Source organism: Sapajus apella, unplaced genomic scaffold (assembly GCF_009761245.1).
Source record: "Sapajus apella isolate SASKATOON/1434 unplaced genomic scaffold, GSC_monkey_1.0 scaffold19, whole genome shotgun sequence".
In the NCBI taxonomy this organism is placed as follows: Eukaryota; Metazoa; Chordata; class Mammalia; order Primates; family Cebidae; genus Sapajus; species Sapajus apella.
The window spans coordinates 15,623,932-15,646,075 of record NW_022436959.1 but is presented as its reverse complement, the minus strand read 5'-3'; the positions used below and the strand labels follow the sequence as shown (position 1 = coordinate 15,646,075).

Genomic DNA, 22,144 nt, shown 5'->3' with positions numbered 1-22,144 from the left:
AGAGTTCTGTACCTCTTGGTTGGTGAATTAGGAAGGAGCAAGCCATGCCAGTATCAATCAAAAATGTCACTTCTTCTCCCTTGGGTCCCACCTTCAAATTTATTAAGGGTTCCTGGTGGGACGTACTCAGAAGGAACCCCGGAACTCCCTAGTCTTCATCAATGGTCATGAGGGGTATCACCCTTTCTTCTGTTTTCTATTTAGGAGATTCTTTCTTAAAATGCCCTGACTTCCCATACTTGTAACATCCACTCATAGTCTTAGGAGCTTTCCTTGTATTTCCCTTCTTCTTTGTGTTGAAATATATCTTGTCTCCTTTGAGGAGGATCTTGATCTTACCTTTTTTTTTGACTACCTCTTCCACAGTGGCAGCCATGATTTTTTGTTTATGCTTCTCTTCCTCTCTCTCACAAACACATTCTGAGCCTCCCTTAGTATTTTCTCAACTGGTCTTTGATTTCATCCATTAATCCTTTGTAATTTTTCTGTAATGTCAGGCCAGCTCCTTCTTATAAAGTTAAGCTTCAACAGGCCTTGCCCTACTGGGTCCTCTGGATCTAATCTGGAGTACTTTCTTATCTGATCTCTGAGCCTCTGCAGGAATGCAGAGGACGTTTCCTCTTTTTGTTTTTGTTGAATCTTGAATGCCTTTTAGACATTTTGTGTCCTAGTAGTGGGCTTTTTGATCCCTTTTATTATTAGTTCCCTAAGGTTCTGCATTTGGGTCTATTCTCTGGAATTTTTTTTGTGGGGGGTGGGAGGTGGGGAGACTGAGTCTCACTCTGTTGTCCAGGCTGGAGTGCAGTGATACAATCTCAGCTTACTGCAACCTCTGCCTCCCAGGTTCAAGCAATTCTCCTGCCTTAGCCTCCTGAGTAGCTGGGATTACAAATGCATGCCACCATGCCCAGCTAGCTTTTGTATTTTTAGTAGAGATGAGGTTTTGCCATGTGGGCTAGGCTGGTCTAAAACCCCTGACCTCTGGTGAACCACCTGCCTCTGGCTCCCAAAGTGCTGGAATTATAGGCATGAGACACACGCCTGGCCTTTTTGATCATTATTATCTCATTTGCTATCTACATTTGGAAATTTTTGTTTGGCTGGCAGGACTTCTTGCCTGGGAGGGTGTTAACTCTCCCAGATGGTTATGGCTGCTCTCCTAATAATTTCCCTTTCTTTCCCTGTGAAGAGGATATTTATGATAGACATTATTTCAGCCCAGGTGTAAAAGCTGGGTTCTAGGAATTGGTTCAGCTGGTTTGCTAAACCCAGGAGATTTATTATTATTATACTTCAAGTTCTGGGGGTTCATGTGCAGAATGTGCAGGTTTGTTACATAGGTTTACATGTGCCATGGTGGTTTGCTGCATCCATCACCCTGTCATCTACATTAGGTTTTTTTCCTAATGCTATCTGTCTCTTGTCCCCCTAGCCCATGCTATGCCTTCTTTAGCCCTCTACCCCCTGACAGGCCCTGGTGTGTGATGTTCCCCTCTCTGTGTCCATGTGTTCTCATTGTTCAACTCCCACTTATGAGTGAGAACATGCAGTCTTTGCTTTTTCTGTCCTTATGTCAGTTTGCATAGAATGATGGTTTCCAGCTTGATCCATGTCCCTGCAAAAAACATGAACTCATCCTTTTTTATGGCTGAATAGTATTTCATGGTGTATATGTGCCACATTTTCTTTATCCAGTCTATCATGGATGGGCATTTGGGTTGGTTCCAAGTCTTTGCTATTGTGAACAGTGCCGCAGTGAGCATATGTGTGTATGTGTCTTTATAACAGAATAATATATAATCTTTTGGGTATATACCCAGTAATGGGACTGCTGGGTCAAATGCTATTTCTGTTTCTAGATCCTTGAGGAATTGCCACACTGTCTTCCACAATGGTTGAACTAATTTACACTCCAACAGTGTAAAAGCATTCCTATTTCTCCACATCCTCTCCAGCATCTGTTGTCTCCTGATTTTTTAATGATCACCATTCTAACTGGCTTGAGATGGTATCTTAATATGGTTTTGATTTGCATTTCTTTGTGTGATGATGAGATTTTTTTTCATATGTTTTTTTGGCCACACAAATGTCTTCTTTTGAAAAGTGTTCGTATCTTTTGCCCACTTTTTGGTGGGGTTTTTTTTCTTGTAAATTTAAGTTCCTTGTAGATTCTAGATATTAGCCCTTTGTCAGATGGGTATATTGCAAAAATTTTTTCCCATTGTTTCGCTTGCCAGTTTAATGATAGTTTCTTTTGCTGTGCAGAAGCTCCTTAGTTTAATTAGATTCCATTTGTCTATTTTGGCTTTTGTTGCCATTGCTTTTGGTGTTTTAGTAATGAAGCCTTTGCCTATGACTATGTCCTGAATGGTGTTGCCTAGGTTTTCTTCTAGGGTTTTTATGGTGTTAGGTCTTATGTTTAAATCTTTAATCCATCTGGAGTTAATTTTTGTATAAGGTATAAGGAAGGGGTCCAGTTTGAGCTTTCTGCGTATGGCTAGCCAGTTTTCCCAACACTATTTATTAAGTAGGGAATTCTTTCCCCATTGCTTTTGTCAAGTTCGTCAAAGATCAGATAGTTGTAGATGTGTAGTGTTATTTCTGAGGTCTCTGTTCTGATCCATTGGCCTATATCTCTGTTTTGGTACCAGTACCATGTTGTTTGATTACTGTAGCCTTGCAGTATAGTGTGAAGTCAGTGTGATGCCTCCAGCTTTCGTTTTTTTTGTTTGTTTGTTTTGCTTTTTCTTTAGGATTGTCTTGGCTATGCAGCCTCTTTTTTGGTTCCATATGAAATTTAAGGTAGGTTTTCCAGTTCTGTGAAGAAAGTCAATGGTAGCTTGATGGGGATAGCATTGGATCTATAAATTACTTTGGGAAGTAGATCCATTTTCACAATATTGCGTCTTCCTAACCATAAGCATAGAATGTTTTTCTTTCTGTTTGTGGCCTCTCTTATTTCCTTGAGCAGTAGTTTGTAATTCTCCTTGAAGAGGTCCTTCACATCGTTTGTTAGTTGCATTTCTAGGAATTTTATTCTCTTTGTAGCAATTGTAAATGGGAGTTCACTCATGATTTGGCTCTCTTTTTGTCTGTTATTGGCATATAGGAATGCTTGTGATTTTTGCACATTGATTTTGTATGCTGACTTTGCTGAAGTTGTGTATCAGCTTAAGGAGATTTTGGGCTGAGACGATGGGGTTTTCTAAATATACAATCATGTTGTCTGCTAATAGAGACAATTTGACTTCCTCTTTTCCTAATTGAATACCCTTTATTTCTTTTTCTTGCCTGATTGCCCTGGCCACAACTTCCAATCCTATATTGAATAGGAGTGGTGAGAGAGGGCATCCTTGTCTTGTGCCAGTTTTCAAAGGGAATGCTTCCAGTTTTTGCTCATTCAGTATGATATTGGCTGTGGGTTTGTCATAAATAGCTCTTATTATTTTGAGATACATTCCATCAGTACCTAGTTTATTAAGAGTTTTTAGCATAAAATGCAGTTGAATTTTGTTGAAGGCCTTCTCTGCATCTATTGAGATAATCATGTCGTTTTTGTCTTTGGTTCTGTTTATGTGATGAATTGCATTTATAGATTTGCGTATGTTGAACCAGCCTTGCATTCCAGGGATGAAGCTGACTTGATCATGATGGATAAGCTTTTTCATGTGCTGTTGGATTCAGTTTGCCAGTATTTTATTGAGGATTTTTGCATCAATGATCATCATAGATAATGGCCTGAAATTGCTTTTTTAGTTGGGTCTGTGCCAGGTTTTGGTATCAGGATGATGTTGGTTTCATAAAATGAGTTAGGGAGGAGTCCCTCTTTTTCTATTGTTTGGAATAGTTTCAGAAGTAATGGTACCAGCTCCTTTTTGCATCTCTGGTTGAATTTGGCTGTGAACCCATCTGGTCCTGGACTTTTTTTGGTTGGTAGGCTATTAATTCCTACCTTAATTTCAGAATTAGTTATTGATCTATTTGGGAATTTGACTTCACTCTAGTTTAGTCTTAGGAGGGTATAAATGTCCAGGAATTTAACTGTTTCTTCTAGTTTTACTGGTTTATTTGCATAGAGATGTTTATAGTATTCTCTGATGATAGTTTGTATTTCTGTGGGATTGGTGGTGATACCCCTTTATCATTTTTTTTATATCTATTTGATTCTTCTCTCATTTCTTCATTAGTCTGGCTAGTGGCCTATTTTGTTGATCTTTCAAAAAACCAGCTCCTGGATTTATTGATTTTTTTGAAGGGTTTTTCGTGCCTCTATCTCCTTCAATTTTGCTCTGATCTTGGTTACTTTTTGTCTTCTGCTAGCTTTTGAATTTGTTTTATCTTCCTACTCTAGTTCTTTTAATCATGATGTTAGGGTGTCAATTTTAGATATTTCCTCATTTCTCTGGTGGGCATTTAGTGTTATACATTTCCCTCAGCACACTGCTTTAAATGTGTCCCATGATGCTGAGAAAAATGTATATTCTGTGGATTTGTGGTGGAGAGTTCTGTAGATGTCTGTAGGTCTGCTTGTTCCAGATCTGTGTTCAAGTCCTGAATATCCTTGTTAATTTTCTGTCTCATTGATCTGTATAATATTGACAGTTAAAGTCTCCCACTATTATTGTGTGGGATTCTAAGTCTCTTTGTAGGTCATTAAGAACTTGCTTTATGTATCTGGGTGCTTCTTTATTGGGAACATATATATTTTGGATAATTAGCTCTTGTTGCATTGATCCCTTTACCGTTATATAATGCCCTTCTTTGTCTCTTTTGATCTTTGTTGGTTTAAAGTATGTTTTATCAGACTAGGATTGGGACCCCTGCTTTTTTTTTTTTTCACTCTCCATTTGCTTGGTAAATTGTCCTTCCCCCCTTTATTTTGTGTCTTTGCACATGAGATGGGTCTCCCAAATATAGCACATCGATGGGTCTTGACTCTTTATCCAGTTTGCCAGTCTGTGTCTTTTGATTGGGACATTTAGTCCATTTACCTTTAAGGTTAATATTGTTATGTGTGAATTGGATCCTGCCATTTTGATGCTAGCTGGTTGTTTTGCCCGTTAGTTGATGCAGTTTCTTCACAGTGTTGATGGTCTTTACAATTTGGTATGTTTTTGTGGTGTCTGTTAGTGGTTGTTCCTTTCCATGTTTAGTGCTTCTCTTGTAAGGCAGGCCTGGTGGTGACAAAATCTCTCCACATTTGCTTGTCTTTAAAGGATTTTATTTATCCTTTCCTTATGAAGCTTAGTTTGACTGGATATGAAATTCTGTGTTGAAAACTCTCTCTTTAAGGATGTTGAATATTGACCCCCACTCTCTTCAGGCTTATAAGGTTTCTGCTGAGAGATCCACTGTGAGTCTGATGGGCTTCTCTTTATGGGTAGCCCGATCTTTCTCTCTGACTGCCCGTAGCATTTTTTTCTTCATTTCAACCCTGCTGAATCTGACGATTATGTGTCTTGGGGTTGCTCTTCTCGAGGAATATCTTTGTAGTGTTCTCTGTATTTCCTGAATTTGAATATTGGCCTGCCTTGCTAGGTTGGGGGCATTCTCCTGGATACTATCCTGAATAGTGTTTTCCAACTTGGATTTATTCTCCCTGTCACTTTCAGTACACTGATCAAACATAGATTAGGTCTTTTCACATAATCCCATATTTCTTGGAGGCTTTGTTCATTTGTTTTCACTCTTTTTCCTCTAATCTTGCCTTTTCACTTTCTTTCATTGAGTTAATCTTCAGTCTCTTATATCTTTTCTTCTGCTTGGTTGATTTGGCTGTTGAAACTTGTGTATGCTTCACAAAGTTTTCATGCTGTGTTTTTCAGCTCTATCAAGTCATTTATGTTCTTCTCTATGCTGATTATTCTAGTTAGCATTTCGTCTAACCTTTTTCCAAGGTTCTTAGCTTCCTTGCATTGGGTGAACATGCTCCTTTAGCTCAAAGAAGTTTGTTATTATCCACCTTCTGAAGCCTGTTTCTGTCAATTTGTCAAACTTATTCTCCATCCAGTTTTTTTCTCTTGCTGGTGAGGAGTTGTGATCACTTGGAGAAGAGTTGTTCTGGTTTTTGGAGTTTTCAGCCTTTTTGCGCTGGTTTCTTCCCATCTTCATGGATTTATTTACCTTTGGTCTTTGATGTTGGTGACCAATGGATGGGGTCTCTGAGTGGATGTACTTTCTGTTGATGTTGAAACTATTCCGTTCTGCTTGTTAGTTTCCTTCTAACAGTCAGGTCCCTCTGTTGCAGGTCTGCTGGAGTTTGCTGGAGGTCTGCCCCAGACGCTGCTTGCTTGGGAATCATCAGCGGGGGCTCTACAACAGCAAAGATTGATGCCTGTTCCTTTCTCTTTTTGTCCCAGAAAGGTACCTGCTAGCTGCCAGCCAGAGCTCTCCTGCATGAGGTGTCTGTCAGCCCCTGCTGGGAGATGTTTCCCAGTCATGCTACATGGGGGTCAGGGAGCCCCTTGAAGAGGCATTCTGTCCCTAATCAGAGCTTGAGCTCTGTGCTAGGAGATCTGTTGCTCCCTGCAGAGCTGCCAGGCAGGGATGTTTAAATCTGCTGAAGCTGTACCCACAACTGCCCCTTTTCCCAGGTGCTCTGTCCCAGGAAGGTGGGGGCTTTATTTATAAGTCCCTGACAGGCTGCTACCTTTTTTCAGAGATACGCTGCCCAGCAAGTCTATTGACGCAGCCTGTCTGCAATGACCTTGTTGAGCTGCTGTGGGCTCTGTCCATCTGTGTGAACTTCCTGGAGACTTTGTTTACGCAGACAGGGTTAAAACTGCCTACCTGAGCCTCAGCAATGGTGGACGCCCCTCCCCACACTGCGCTGAAATGTCCCAGGTTGTGCTCAGACTTCTGTGCTGGCTGTGAGAATTTCAAGCCAGTGGATCTTAGCTTGCTGCTCTTTGTGGGAATGGGACCTGCCAAACCAGATCACTTGGCTCCCTGACTTCAGCCCCCTTTTTCAGGGGAATAAGTGGTTCTGTCTCACTGGTGTTCCAGGCACCACTGGGTTATGGAAAAAAAAAAGAAAGAAAACTGCTGCGGCTAGTTTGGTATCTACCCAAATGGCCACCCAGTTTTGTGCTGGAAACCCAGGGTGCAGGTATTGTTGGCGCTGGAGGGAATCTCCTGATCTGTGGGTTGTGAAGACTGTGGAAAAAGTGCTGTATATCAGAGCCAGAGTGCCACAGTGCCTGGAAAAATCCCTAGTGGCTTCCCTTGGCTAAGGGAGGAAGTTCTCCCACCCCTTGCACTTCCTGGGTGAGACAATGCCCCACCCTGCTTTGGCTCACTCTCCTTGGGCTACACCCACTATCTAACCAGTTCCAATGAGATGAACCAGGCACCTTAGTTGGAAATGCAGAGATAACCCACCTTGTGTGTCATTCCAGCTGGGAGCTGCACACTGGAGCTGTTCCTATTCAGCCATCTTGCTGGAAAATCAACCCAGGTGATTTTTTAGGAGTGGTTTCATTTCCTTCTTGAAATTCCTCACTTTAGTACTTGTAAGAGGAGCATTTACAAAGCCAGTCTCTCTCTGTGGGAACTTCCCTAAGAGGGAATATGCCAGATGCCTGCTGTGTGGAAGGGATAAGAAAGTTCTTAATATCCCTCTTACAGTGTTCTAATTCTTTTCTCAAATTTGGATAAGGATTTAAAGGAGCAGTTTGTTCGACTCCACTGTGGTCTCCAGGTCTTTCTTCCTGTAACCTTCCTGCTGCCCCTTGATCTTTCTGTCCCCTATTTTGTGAGATGTATGGAAGGGCAGGCACGATGAAGGTCCCAGGGCTTTTCACTAGGTGAGGGCTTTTTATGAGGCTTTTTTTCTTCTTTTTTGAAGGGAAACATGGAGACTAATGCCTTGATCCAGCGGACAGCATAACCCGTCTCTTCTTGTGATATTGGGGTTTCATTGTTCAAATAGAGAATTAAAGCTTGGCACACCCAACTTTTATCTGAACTAAATTTAGCCCAAAAGACCAAAGGCTTAGGAATTGGGTCTTTGGGCCAGATAAACAGCAGTACTTTGTCATCTTTTGCTCTTCGCTCTTCTCTTCTCCCTGGTTCGACGGTTGTCCCTCCAAACCTGCAACATTCTCCCCAAAGGACTGTCAGAGGGAATGTCAGAGGGAGTCTCTTTGGCTCCCTCTTTTTTTGGCCCATAGGCCTAGAATTTCTGTTTGCCATTTTCGATCAGTCTTTGTGTCCAAGCTTCTCCCTGTGTACTCAACCACCTCCCACCTCCCACTGGAGTTTCCTTGTACACCCTGAGAATTGCTTTGCCTGCCTGTCTCTGTACATTTTCCTCATGGTAGAATTGAACCGTGGATTGGGATTGGGACTCTGCATTTGCTTCATATCTAGGATACGTCTCATTTATACACACTTGCCCTCTGAAAATGCCCAGCCACCAAGGCAGTACTTAAGAGTCCAATTTTCCTCCCTTAGTTTGTGCATGAGGTTGCCTGGTTGCTGTGGTGCCTGCTTTTCTCCCTGTGTCGCCTCCGCTGCCTCCTGAGTAACAGTCTTGTGTTTGTCTATGGCCTCTGCAGGGGGCCAGGACACCCAGACAGAGCAGGCCACCAAAATCAGGTGGGGCATGTTTCTACTGTCAGCTGGATTCCCACTCCACACAGGCACAGAGATCCTGGACAAGCCCACACGTTTCTGAGAAACACATTTACCTGTCCAAGCCCAAAGAAAGGACGTGAAGAACAGTGGAAGCAAGACTTTGAATGGTGGTCTTGCAAGATTGGGTGTCTGGTAGGCAAGCACACCCAGGGCAGTTATAGGAGGTCATTTATCTCTTAGCATGCAAGTCCCTCCTCCAGTTCCTTATTAGTTGAGTACTCTGGGGTTCCAGTTCTCCCAGAAGTTGCCTAAGTTTCATTATCCCACTTATAAGCTTATACCCTAGTCCCTTTCTCTGCTTAAGTTTCCATTTCCCAGTAATGAAACTTTCCTCCATTTTAGGGGCTGACCCGTCCTCTACATTCTGTTTGGTTTTTGTGACTTTCTAGGTGCATGAGCCATGCAGTTTATCACATCTGCAGGCTGGCTGCCAGTACTTTGATTTATCATGCTTTGAAAATGGACCCTTTAAAATATTTTCTCACAATAGAAAGTAAAGTCTGAAACAGTACCCAGTATAATAGAAATGTTGAATAACTTTAATTTTCTTTGAGCCTGACTTTTAGAAAAAGCTTTTGATATCAGGGATTTAATCCAGAAAACAGTTTCCCAATAGGTAATACATGTTCAGTCCAACAATTCTATACTTTTTTTTCCTTTCCAATTTTTATTTTAGATTCAAGGGGTACATGTGCAGGTTTGTTACATGGATAAATGTGTGTCATGGAAGTTTGGTGTACAGATAATTTGTTAACCAGGTAATCAGCATAGTATCCCATAGGTAGTTCTTCAGTCCTCACCCTCCTCCCACCCTCCACCCTCAAGAAGGCCACAGCGTCTGTGTGGTTCTTTTCTTTGTATCCATGGTACTCAGTGTTTAGCTCCCAGTTATTAATATAAGTGAGAATATGTATGGCTGGGTGCAGTTACTCACACCTATAGTCCTACCACTTTGGGAGGTCAGTGTGGGCAGGACAATGAGGCCAGGAGTTCAAGGCAAGCCTGGCCAACATTGCAAAATCTCATCTCTACTAAAATACAAAAATTACTGGGCATGATGGCACATGCTTATAATCCTAGGTACTTGCGAGGCTGAGGCAGGAGAATCACTTGAACCCAGGAGACATGGGGGTGGCAATGACCCGAGATCTTGCCACTGCACTTCAGTGTCAATGACAGGGCAAGACTCTTTCTCCAAAAAAAAAAAAAAAAAAAAAAAAAAAAAAAAAAAAAGTGAGATCATACAGTATTTGGTTTTTCTATTCCTATGTTAATTTGTGTAAACCTAAACTCTTCAGCCTGTTTGTGAAGTTCTTCACAAACTACCTTTGCTTTCCTCACAGCCTGAGTGTTGCTATTTCTCTTAGAGATGCTGGCTCTATTTCCAGATGGTCAAACTGGCGGTTTCCTACAAGCACCATACTCCTTGAACCCCCATGATGTTATTGGTGTTCTGATTTCTGGAATGCCTGCTGTCCTTACTCTGTTCAGGTTGCTACAACAAAATACCACAGACTTGGTGGCATATTAACACTGGACATTCATGTCTCACAGTTCTGGAGCTGGAAGTCCAAGATCAAGGCAGTAGTAAATTCAGGTACCTGAGGGCTGCTTCATGGTTTGTAGACCACCCCTTCTTACTATGTCTTCTCATGGTAGAAGGGGCGAACAAGCTCCACTGGGCTTATTTATAAGGACACTAATCCTATTCATGTGGACTTGGCCCTGATGACTAATCAGCTTCCAAACACTCCACCTCCTAATATCATCATTTTGGGGGTTAGGATTTAAATATGTGAATTTTTGGAGGGTACATATTCACACCATAACACCTGCCTTACCCTATTCTTTCATCTTAAAGATTCAAACCAAGTAACGGCTTTCCTAGCAAGTCTTTCTCAATACCGTTCTCTCCCAGAGGCAAGTATTTCTCCCATGTTTTCATATGCATCCTGGACATACCTCTAATCATGGCAGTTCTTACCTTGAGGGTCATAATTCCAGGACCTCACTACTGAGCTCACTGAGGGCAGGGACTATTTTGTACTAATCTATTACCAGCTTGATGTGTAATGGGTGCTAAGTAGGAAAAGATAATAACATTTGGAGACATTTGTTTCAACACCATTCAAAAATGAAAGTGAATTTTCAGCTTGTTTTTAGTTAACTAGAAGATTGTATCATCAAACTAAACTCTACAAGGGTAGAATAAACACTTTCTGAGCATTTGGTTAATTCAAGTTTTATAGTAAAATGTTTATAAACTGGACAGATTGTATATATCAGAAAAATGAAAAAATGTTTAAAATGGATACTCGAAGGGAAGGCAAGAGACCAGCTTCGTTAATGCGGCTTTCTCTTGTTAATCATGTAATACATACCAGGCTCTGGGATTACAAAAAAATACTTTTTCCGAGTTTTCACGTAGTTTCATTGACGTTTCCCATTTAATGGTAGCAGGATTTCTGAATATGGTCCCTCTGGCCCATGTGGCTGAATAAACATCTTTCTGACTATCCAAACTTTAATCTGCTGGGATGTCATACAGGTCTTGAGAAGATTAATTTACTTCTAGCTTCCATATGATTCAGAAAGGTTGTTTTTGTTAATGTGCCTGCCAGCATGCTTAGTTTGCATTATAAGGACAGTTTACTTGCTTGGCGTGGCTGCTTATTTCATGCAGTGTTTGAGTTATTGGGACCCTCCACAAATGTTTGATGAATGGATAAATGAATGAACAACCAATATGCTAATTCCACTTTGACAGAATTTATGTCTAATTGATTAAGTCTAAATGGGTCACTGACTTTGTCCTCTCTGTATATTTGGTATCATTGGATGATATTTATGAAATTGGGTGGTTTTGTTGCCAATTTTCTATGACAAGAAAATCTTTGAAGGAATGCATTGTCTGTAAATTAACTGCTTTTAACAATGTTTCTCTTTCTCTAGATTTTGGTGCCGATTCTTTCTAATAAGAACAATCATAAGTCCTGGTCCTGTTTTACTTCACAAGATATGGAATATCACATAGAAATCATGAAAAATAAGATGCATATTTTTAGGGGCAAAATGTCTAGAAGAACTCTTCTACCAATTCCCACTGTTGCAGGAAAGATCAACGTGGATCAGAATTATTCAGAGAACAAGTGCGTAGCAATACAGTATATATAGGATATTAAAATGGAGAGCCAGGCCAGCATGGTGGCACACGCCTGTAATCCCAGCACTTTGGAGGCCGAAGTGGGAGGGTTGCTTGAGCCCAGGAGCTCAAGACTAGCCTGGTCAACATAGTGAGATCTTGTCTCTGCAAATGAAATAATAAAATAAAATGGGATGTCAGCCTACTCATTTAATATCACACCTCTAGCAAACCCATTAGCAAATAGAGAATTACAACTACATTGTATTTTTAAAATAAGTACAGAAACGTGCATTATTTCCTTTCAAAGTATGCTTTTAAAAAGCAAATTGTACAAAAAGCAAACTGTAGTAATTGCTGTGATGTCAATAACAATGTCCCTTTAGTAAAATGTTTTTTGAGCATATGGTAATTCTTTAACAACATTTAAGGTTAGAGACATGTCAATGACAGAATAACATAACCTCACAACTCAGATCAGGACCATAAAAATTTTGAAGAATTTATTTTTAGAAAACTAGTTTATGGATATATAAAATAACTATTAAAATTCCTGTCTTTGTTGGGATAAAATGATTCGTCTTTGAATTATTTCATTATTTTAATGTTTGTAGAGCGCAGCCAAATGAAAGGATAATACTTCATGCAATTGAATCTGTGGTTATTAAATGGGCACATCAAATCCAAGAAGTTGTAGAAAAAGATTCAGTGCAGCCTTTGTTGAATGGTCTTCACTTGACTCCTCAAGAAGAGCTAGATTTCTGGATGATGAGGAGAGAAAATCTTTCATGCATTTATGATCAAGTAAGTAGATAGTCCTGGAAATTGTAAATTAAATTAGCAAAGTCTCCTGGGCAGCAATGACCAATAGTTTTAAAGATTTAACACACTGTCTTTGCATGATTTACTGGTCTGCCTTCTTTTCTTATTCCAGAGTTCTGTATGTATGGCATGCACTTTTGACATTAATTTAAAGTAACTTTGTCTTTACCAGAATATTTTGACAGCATTTGAGATGGTTGGAAACATTGGGCTACCCTGGAAGAGGAGTACTTTCCCAGGGAAATGTTGAAGACTGGAAAATTTAATTAGTCAATTTAATTGATTTGGGAAGGAGTGAAGTCTTGCTTGGTAGAGAGACACATCTTTGGAAGAACTAACTTTGGTTCCTCTGCTGGGTACTTGGCATACAAGTTACTTAAGGTTCTAAAAGTGAAGATGTCCATTTACTTGTCTTTTGAAGATTTTCTGAAACAGAAATTTTATATGGAAAAATTAATATTTTACATATATAATGTACTAGGTTCTCTAGATGAACAGAACTAATAGGTTATGTGTATGTATAAAGGGAGTTTATTAAGGAGAATTGACTAAAATGAGTAAAATCCCACAATATGTCATCTGTAAGTTGAGGAGTGAGGAAGCCAGTTGTGGATTAGTCTGGGTCCCAAAACCTCAAAAGTAGGGAAGCTGACAGTACAGCCTTCAGGCTGTGGCCAAAGGCCCAAGAGCCCCTGAAAACCACTGGTGTAGTCCAAGAGTCCAAAAGCTGAAGTCTGATGTTCAAGGGCAGGAAGCATCCAGCATGGGAGAAAGATGTAGGCCAGAAGACTCAGCACGTCTTCTCCTCCATCTTCTCTTGCCCATTTTATTCTAGCCTCACTGGCAGCTGATTAGACGGTGCCCATCCAGAGTGAGAGTGGGTCTGCCTCGCCCAGCCCATTGACTCAAATGTTAATCTCCTTTGGCAACAGCTCACAGACACATCCAGGAATAATACTTTGCATCCTTCAATCCAATCAAGTTGACACTCACCTGTCACATCTAATAATACATAAATTGACTTTAAAAATTTAAATTAAAAAACGAAAATGCAAAATAAAATACAAGCCTAAGAGAAAAATGTATTTTTAAAAATAATTTTCAAGTTGAAACCAGATATACCTTTGAGTGTTAAATACTGTATTGCTTGTGAGTGAAATAGAATTTCAGTATTTTATTACAGAATGCATGTATTTAGTAATCAAGTTTATATTTATTAAAGTTATTCACCCTCCCCTTTAACTTAGCTTCAGGCACCTATTGTGCTCAAAATGGTTAAGATCCTGACAACTAAACAAAGCAGCTATTTTCCTACTCTGAAGGACATTGTTCTGGCTGTGGAAAATGGTAAGACTCTTGTTACTCAACCTGGCATCACTATCACAATCTGCTCATGATCCAGCCCCTGCTTGCTTGGCCTTGACATTTACCTTTCCGCCATGTTTGTGGAGTGATTGCTTTTGGCTCTTCTAATGATAAATTCATCTCACCCTTTGGACTTTATTCTCTGCCCACACTAAACTGCCCTTAGTTTATCTGGTATATAGTAGATATCTGCTAAAGTGGCTCCAGATTGGAGTTTTAATTAGAATGTTTGTGGAGGAGTGAGGCCTTTAGTATTTAGCAGAGGAAAAAAAAAAAAACTGAATAGAGGTGGTTTTCCAGTCAACAGATTGGGCTATGATAAGTCTAGTTATTCACCAGTTCAGCTCTCTAAATGTGCTTGATATCTATCAGTTATTTAGCTTTTAAACACTCAAAGCCATTGTTGAAGTTTTGGTGAAGATTAAATGTATGGAGTGGAGGGTTTGTTTGTTGACTTTTGAATAGGCAATGCATGCACGTTGTTACAACCAGGAATCATAAAGTGATCCCCAGTTGAAAGTCTTCTCACTATCCTTGTTCTCTCAGTATCTAGCTTCAGCCCCAGCCAGAGATGACAGCCCTGCTCAGTTTCTTGATTTCTGTTCATATTCCTTTGTGCATGTATAAGCATTTACTTCTGGATATACATGATACTGAGGTTGTAAATAATACAATTAGAGATAATATGGACAAGTAACTTTTTTTGTTTCTAACATTAAAAAGGTTCTTTTTATTTTTTTTCTACGTGACATTTGGAAAGTTAGGAAATACTTAAAATTTACCTCAAAAATGTTTGAATACATCTCTAGGGTTTTCTGCATGGATTCTGTTTAAAAAGAGGGCACAAGGAGGAATATAAGCAGTAGACGCTCTGTACGATCTGAATTCCTGTGCCAACTCCGCTTACTGAGCATTTTAAACTCACTAAGCCTCTGGTTTTTCAATGGCCAAATTGGCCTGTTAACACTTTCCTTGAAGGATTGCTATGTGGATTTAGTATTTCTCAATCTTGTCACAATCAACAGTTTGGGTTTGATAATTTTTTGTTGTGGGAGGCCATGTTACATGTTGTAGGATGTTTAGCAGTATCTCTGGCCTTTATCTGCTGGCCCCATCTTTGTTGTAATGATCATAAATGTCTCCAGACAAGGCCAAATGTCTCCTGGGGGCAAGATCTCTCCTGGTTGAGAACCACTGAGTTAGGGACAGCATATACATTATACAAGGTACTGGGCACATAGTAAGTATGCTTCAATAAATAGAAGTTGTGGGCATTTCTTTTTTTCTGTGTTAGCACAGGATTAAAATTTTCTCTGGATACAGCTTCTACGGGAATGAATCCCAGGGATCCTCTGAGCTTTATGTGTGTGGCCTGGAGATTCGGGAAAAAACCAGTTCTCAGTAGAACGAGTGGCCCAATCCCATGGTCAAATTGGAGGAAGAAAGCTCTTCTTAAAGACATACTTCAGGCATTGTGAAGTCACCAGACATGCCGATCACATTTTAAGGATATTTAATATTTAAGGACACTTACCTACTAAACACATTTATTTTGACATAAACATTGAAAAAAATGCCAATTTCAAAATATGAGTACATCTGGAAAGAAAATAATTCCTGAACATTCTCTTTCTTCTCAGGACTTTATTGTTACATTGACAGATTAATTGGTTACACATCAAGTGGCTGGGTGCATCCCTGACTCCTGGTGACAGAATTCAGCAGGGTTTTGTTTTTGTTTTTGACACAAGTCTTTTGGGTTAACACCAAGAGCTAGAATTTACTTGACTTTGTTCCCTATTTTGATAATAAAATCTGTTCTCAATTAGTCAAGGGTATTTGTAGTCTTGGGAAGAAAATGGAGTCTCATGGAGATCCATTTAAGGTATATTAAAAGGACCAGTGCTAAGCAAGATAAAATTTTGGATTCGATTAAGTGGTCATTAATGAGAGTTAAATATGTAAATATTTTTTCATATCTATAGCATTTTCTTTGTGTTTTTTCCTTTTTTGTTTTTTGGAGACAGCCTTGCTATGTTGCCCAGGCTGGAGTGCAGTGGTATGATCATGGCTCACTGCAGCCTCGACCTCCCAGGCTCAAGTGATCCTTCCACCTCAGTCTCCTGAGGAACTGGGACCACAGGTGCTTGCCACCATGTCCAGCTAATTTTTAAGTTTTTTGTAGAGATGGGGTCTTGCTATATTGCCCAGGGTGGTTTCAAACTCCTGGACTCAACTAATCCTCCCAAAGTGCTGGGATTACAGGCATGAACCACTGCACCTGGCTGTCTATAGCATTTTCAAAAAGTATTTCTTCACCATGCTTAACATTTGTTTTATTAAAATTTACATAACAAAATTAATTTTAAAGTGTATAATTAATTCAAGTGTTAGTACATTCATGATGCTGTGCAACCTCACCTCTGCGGAGTTTCAAAATACTTTGATCACTATACTTAACAATTTTAAGATAAAACTTTATTAATGATGTATTTTTTCCTCAATCATTGCATAGGAAACTGGAATGGGACAGTAAACAATTTAATTGTGCTCATACCAAGTTCCTAGAAGGAATTAACATTCTAGTGATGAAGTTTGTAATCCAAACCATAAAGTGACAACATTGCAGAGAGGTTTTATTCTCACAGTTTCCATGGGGTTGAGGAAATTTCTTTAGAATCCAGGGGTATTTTCCCCTTGGGTTTTCCCATGATTTATTTATGCTCTGTGGGTAGCTAGATCATTGCTCTCCCAAATGACGGAGTTACAGATGGACAGTGTCTAAAATCTTCCAGATTGCTCATGTGTAGATTGTAGGATAAGTAATATAAAGGGAACTATGACATTTAAGTGTGGCCGTGTTGTTTTCTATGGCTCTGTCTTACATGTAAAGTGAATTTAGAAAAAGAAAAGATGGAAATCACATTAATGATGGTTCTTTGCTTTCAGCCCTCCTCGAAGCCCAAGATGTGGAACTTTACCTGAGACCTCTGAGGAGACACATCCAATGTCTCCAGGAGACAGAATTCCCACAGACCTGCGTATTAATCGCTCCATTATTTCATACCATCTGTCTGATCTGGAGTCATTCCAAGTTTTATAATACCCCTACTCGGGTTATAGTTTTATTGCAAGAGTTTTGTAATCTCTTCACTAACCAGGTATGAAGCATCAAAAAACAGGAACAGTAAGAATCGATGCTGTGAGGTAGGTTTTACTAGACTAGTGATGAATAATCTAGTACATGGTAAGGACACCATTTTTCTTTTTCTTTTTTCAGAAAGGACATTTATACCCAACAAAGGCTGGGTACATTTTTAATCCTAAATGGCAGGAAGCTGTGAAAATAAGTCAGATACAATCAAAGGACTGGTTGTTGCTGGGTTTTGTTTAATATCTGTACCTTTCTTCAAAAAGCTTTAAGCCAGCTTCCAGTAAAAGACAGACATGTATAGTACTTTCTTTGTAGCCTTCCCTTCAGTTTTCACAGAAACACTGGCTGATAAAAGACTTTTGGAAAGTGTGGTAAATTAAGAACATCTGGCAAAAAGAAAGTCCTAAAAAAATAGTAGTAGAATGGTATTGAAAGAATTCTGATTCATTGTTAATCTTTTAAAATCTCTAATTGTTTCTCTATTCCTTACTCACCCTGCAAAATGTTATTAAAAAAAAAAAAAAGACCACCTCTGTGTCCTCATCCTGTCTATGTTAATGTGGATTCTTCCATGTCCACAATTCCAGAGGGTGTTACATAATATGAGAGCTAAAGAATACTTGGGTGCTACATAATCCAGTGGTTCTTATTGAGAGGTGTGTTTTAGTCTGCTCAGGCCATCATAGCAAAATACTATGGACTGGGTAGGTTAGATGTCAGAAATTTATTTTCTCACGGTTCTAGAAGCTGAAAGGCTAAGAGTGCCAGCGTGCTCAGGTTCTGGTGAGGGCCCTCTTCCAGGCTCGTTGGTGACTGGCTGCCTTCTCATGGTGTCCTCACTTGGCCATCTTCCTCTTATAAGACCATAGTCCTATTGGATTAAGGTCCTATCACAGTTACCTCCTAAAGAGCTTGTATCCAGATATGGTCACTTTGGGAGTTAGGCTTTTAATAAATCAGTTTGAAGGGACGCAATTCAGATATTTTTCAAATGAATTAACTGAGACTTACTGAGACTTGAAAAATGATGTTATTTGCTCAATTTTCCAGAGAAGTTAGGAGGAAAGCCACACCAGAGGACAGGTCTGCAGACTTGCAGCTTAGAGTTTCTGGAGTATGAGATTGTTTTGTTAATATTTTTCTTCTCTCTCTCATTCTGAAAAGGTGGAGTGATGTGTGGGAAAGACTTTGGACCCAGAGCAACCTGGATTCAAATCTAATTGACCCAGTTAAGGGAGGTTAAATTAATCCTCAGTTTCCACATCTGTCAGTGGGGATAATGCGTAGTCCATGGCTATTGTGAGGATTAAAAAAATAACCTGAGTGAAATGCCCTGAGTAGTGCTTGGTATTAAATCGAGGCTTAGTAAATGTTAGTTGCCTTTTGTTCTTCTACCCAAACTATCGACTTACAGGCTAGTTGCAGCTGTTGGTAGGCGATAACATCAGGTCGATTCCTTGCTATGTTTTACAACCATCTCCTCTGGTTTTATTCAATTTCTGTTTGTCTGTTGTGCAAACTCAACTTTGCTCTTTTGTTAAGCAGGTTCCCTGGGCTTAGGTCTTCTTTTAAAACTCTTGCTAAGCAGGTTCCCATAATGGCTTGGGCCTCTATGTAAAACACCACAATCCCTGTTACAGGGCCAAAAACTATAACCACCACTTCCCCCAAGCTCCTTTTTAGTGACCTATTTCTCATTTTGAGAATAATTGAAACTATCTCACTGCAAATCCTTGTTAATGTTTAAATCACAGAGGACACCATTTGTTGGCATAGGTGACTTGTTTTAAGTCCTGGTTACTGTAAGCCTGTAAACTTCTCATCCCTTGCCTCTAGTCAGTGTTAACAGCCAGAGTCTGCCAAGCTCCGGATAAAAGAATGCAGCCTCTCTTGTTCCTTAGTTCTGGTTTCTGTCCAAAGGTTTCATTGACCTGATTTCTTTGATTCTATAAATGGCAGATTTCAGACTTTGTGGTAAATATGCCCAACACGTTATGAGTCAAAAATTAGCAATTAGCCAATTTCCATAGCTGGTTCCCTGAAACACTAACCCCCACTCCCCAATTTTACTACTTTTATATAGTTATTTAACAAACACTATATAGCAGTTACCTTGTTCAGAAGCTTTCCCAAGCCCTTTACAAAAAATAAATCTTAGTAGCAACACTATGACATAGGTATTATTAGTAGCTTCATTTTCTAATTAAAAAACTGAAGCCCAGAGAAGATAAGTAATTCTGCAACCCAGTGAGTCAATAGAGTTTTTACCCATTCTACCGTGTTCCATATTTTAAAATAAGTTGTTTTATTTCTAAATGTGGCCTTATACATGATATGCTAATGATAATTGTAAAATAGTCAATGGAACAATGGAAATGGTCCTACAGTTTTCTCATCCTATTTAGCATTTTTTATTTTTCCTTCCTCCCAAACTTACATATATTTATACATTTTATCATACAATTTTTAATAACTTCCTGAAAGATGATTTTGTTATTGCTGTATATTTAAGTTACCTCCAGCCTCCTTGATTATAAACAACACGCAGAAAACTATACAAAGATCCCCTCTTTTGACTTGAATAATTGGCTTACTATAAATTCCTATAAGGGTATAATCTTTTCATGGCTTTTGAGAAATACTTTTACTTACAAATTATTTTCTAAAAGGTTACATCAATTGCATTATTATCTATGTGTAAAAGGTTTTATTATGACTTGTCAACTTTGAGCATTGCCATCTTTCAAAAAATTTGGGGTCGTTTATTGGGTATCCAGTGGTAACACGTTTTTAAATTTGTACCTTGCATGATATGTGTGATTATACATTTTATGTTTTTATAATTGTATTTCTTCGTGTCACCTACATGTTCTTTGCTTTCATGAATTTATTGATCAAGCTTTTTTGAAAATTTGAACCCTTCCTATGTTATATATTAGAGGTCATAAGCTAAAGATGCTATGAGCTCATTTGGCCCAAAGATCAATGCAGTGTTTTTGCTTAGTATATTTTTAATTAAAAAATTGTTAATACTTAAATTGGTTAGATCTCATTTAAATGCCAGCTTTTCGGCCTCTACTGAAAACTCAGAGACCTTGCCACAGTGGTTGTGCCATCCCCACTGGCACAGCCAGTAACTATAGCTTCAGATGCCCCTTTAGGTGAAACAGGTGCTTTCTAGGTGACCGTGACCTTCACCATTTACTCTTGTTTCTGATCTACTTCACTCAGTTTCATTATCTGTCTCACCCTATGAATGGAATGCCAGAGTCAGAAACCCTTTGTTACTTTAAAAGCAAATGTATTTCTTTTCGCCTGTTGTTTTTTTTTTTTTTTTTTTTTTAGCAGTGACCATTAACATCATCATTTAGGCCATACATATAAAAGGTATCACCTGTTCACCTTGCATGCTAGCACAGGCTTTGGTAATGAGGTCTTAATGCCTTGCCTTTCTTCTCTGGTAACCTGACTCTGCTCCCTGGTCCTTGTGTGTCATTATCCCTCTAGCCACCACCCTGTCTATTTCCTGGCTTGGTGTATTCTATTGTAGACATTGTCACCTGTAAGATCCTAAGTGAGGACAAGTTTAAGTCTGAGTAGTGGAGTGGGGATTAGAGGTCAGGACTGAGCTAAAATAACAGTGCATGAAAACACATGCAAAATAATAGAGAAGCAGCAGCAGGGAAACAAGCCCCCAACTAACAATATCATTTGTAAATTGGTTAATTGATCATTAGCTTATTGATAAATAAGTTGATTAGCAGTATTTTAGTTTATAAGGCCACTGAAGTGGTACAAGTTCATCCTAATTCCCATGGCTTCTTGATTGTTTGTGCTGGTACCATTAAGTATGAGATGATAAAGCTGGTATGGTTGGCATGTTCCAGAGCGGGGAGTCTAAGAGTTAGAAAAGGATTGAGAGTTGACAAGCTAAAAGGGATTTTGAGGTTCACCTAATTCATTTCCCTAATTTTTCAGCTAAGGAAATAGATCCTCTGAGACAACTTAGCTGCTATCACAAAAGTAGTTCGTGGCCTCTAGCAGGGTCATAGCCAGCCCCTGCCTCAGGTCATGCTTTTTCTCTCACACACTCTGCCTCCCCACGCAAGGAGACAGACTGGGTGTTTTAATCTAGGACATTAAGTACTATAACCAGTCTTAGGAGGCCTTACCCGACTGTGGGCTGTATGAACAGGAGGTTTGTTGGTCATGATTGTCTCATCTATGTGAGGGCCGGCCAGGAAGCACAGGAATAAACATTAAACATGGCTTGTTTTAGGGACATTACTTTAAATGCAGGTAATTAGGTAACAAGGGGCTGCTGAAACAAGGGGCCGCTCAAGGAAAACACTGAGTCGTTGCCATAGATTTTTCAGCTTCCTAAAAAAACACATTTACTATGAAGAATACATAGAGATAAAGGTAAATGGAATGTACCTTATGCCATGCCGAATTGTTACTGTTTTGAAATTCACATTGCTAAGGGATTCCTGGTGGTTTCCTATTATAGCAGCCCTCATGTGGAGGTTAATTTTCTATCTAACTTGAGCATAGATTGGGAAGGAGTCTAATCAGTAGGGGTTTTAGACACTAAACGTTCGATTTTCTAATGGCTTTACAAATTCGTGGCACAGAATCTGTATTGCATGTAAAACTGTTTTCATTAAATGGAGGGTCATATGAGTACATTTAGGGAAGAAGTGCTTCCCTCTGCTATTTTGAACTGAGGGCTTTCATTACATTCTCCATTGACACCTTGAGAAATTTTCTAAGCATCCACAAACTTGAAGGCACACAAACTAAACCTATAATTTAGATGAGGTTAAGATGTATCAGGAAAAGGAAGCATGCAAAAGAACCTTCAGAATGCAGAGGCTCTTGGTCCTTGAAGACGGGAATTCTGAATGTTTATCCCAAATATGAAGAGAGAAGAAATTGGGAGTGTTGGATGGTCCCATCAGAGTTTGAACAGTGCTACATGGATCTTCTAGTCCTTTCTTTTTATTTTGTCCTTCTCTTCTTTT

At 39.4% G+C, this 22,144-nt stretch overlaps 1 protein-coding gene across 1 annotated transcript in view; it reads left to right on the top strand.

Moving 5' to 3' along the window:
• Positions 1-22,144, top strand: part of DNAH11 (dynein axonemal heavy chain 11) — a 406,504-nt gene that overhangs the window by 9,784 nt on the left and 374,576 nt on the right. The window contains exons 3-6 of the mRNA XM_032287021.1: positions 11,590-11,788; positions 12,396-12,583; positions 13,849-13,948; positions 16,916-17,127. Coding sequence (XP_032142912.1) covers positions 11,590-11,788; positions 12,396-12,583; positions 13,849-13,948; positions 16,916-17,127 — 699 coding nt within the window. The remainder of the gene's footprint in view (positions 1-11,589; positions 11,789-12,395; positions 12,584-13,848; positions 13,949-16,915; positions 17,128-22,144) is intronic.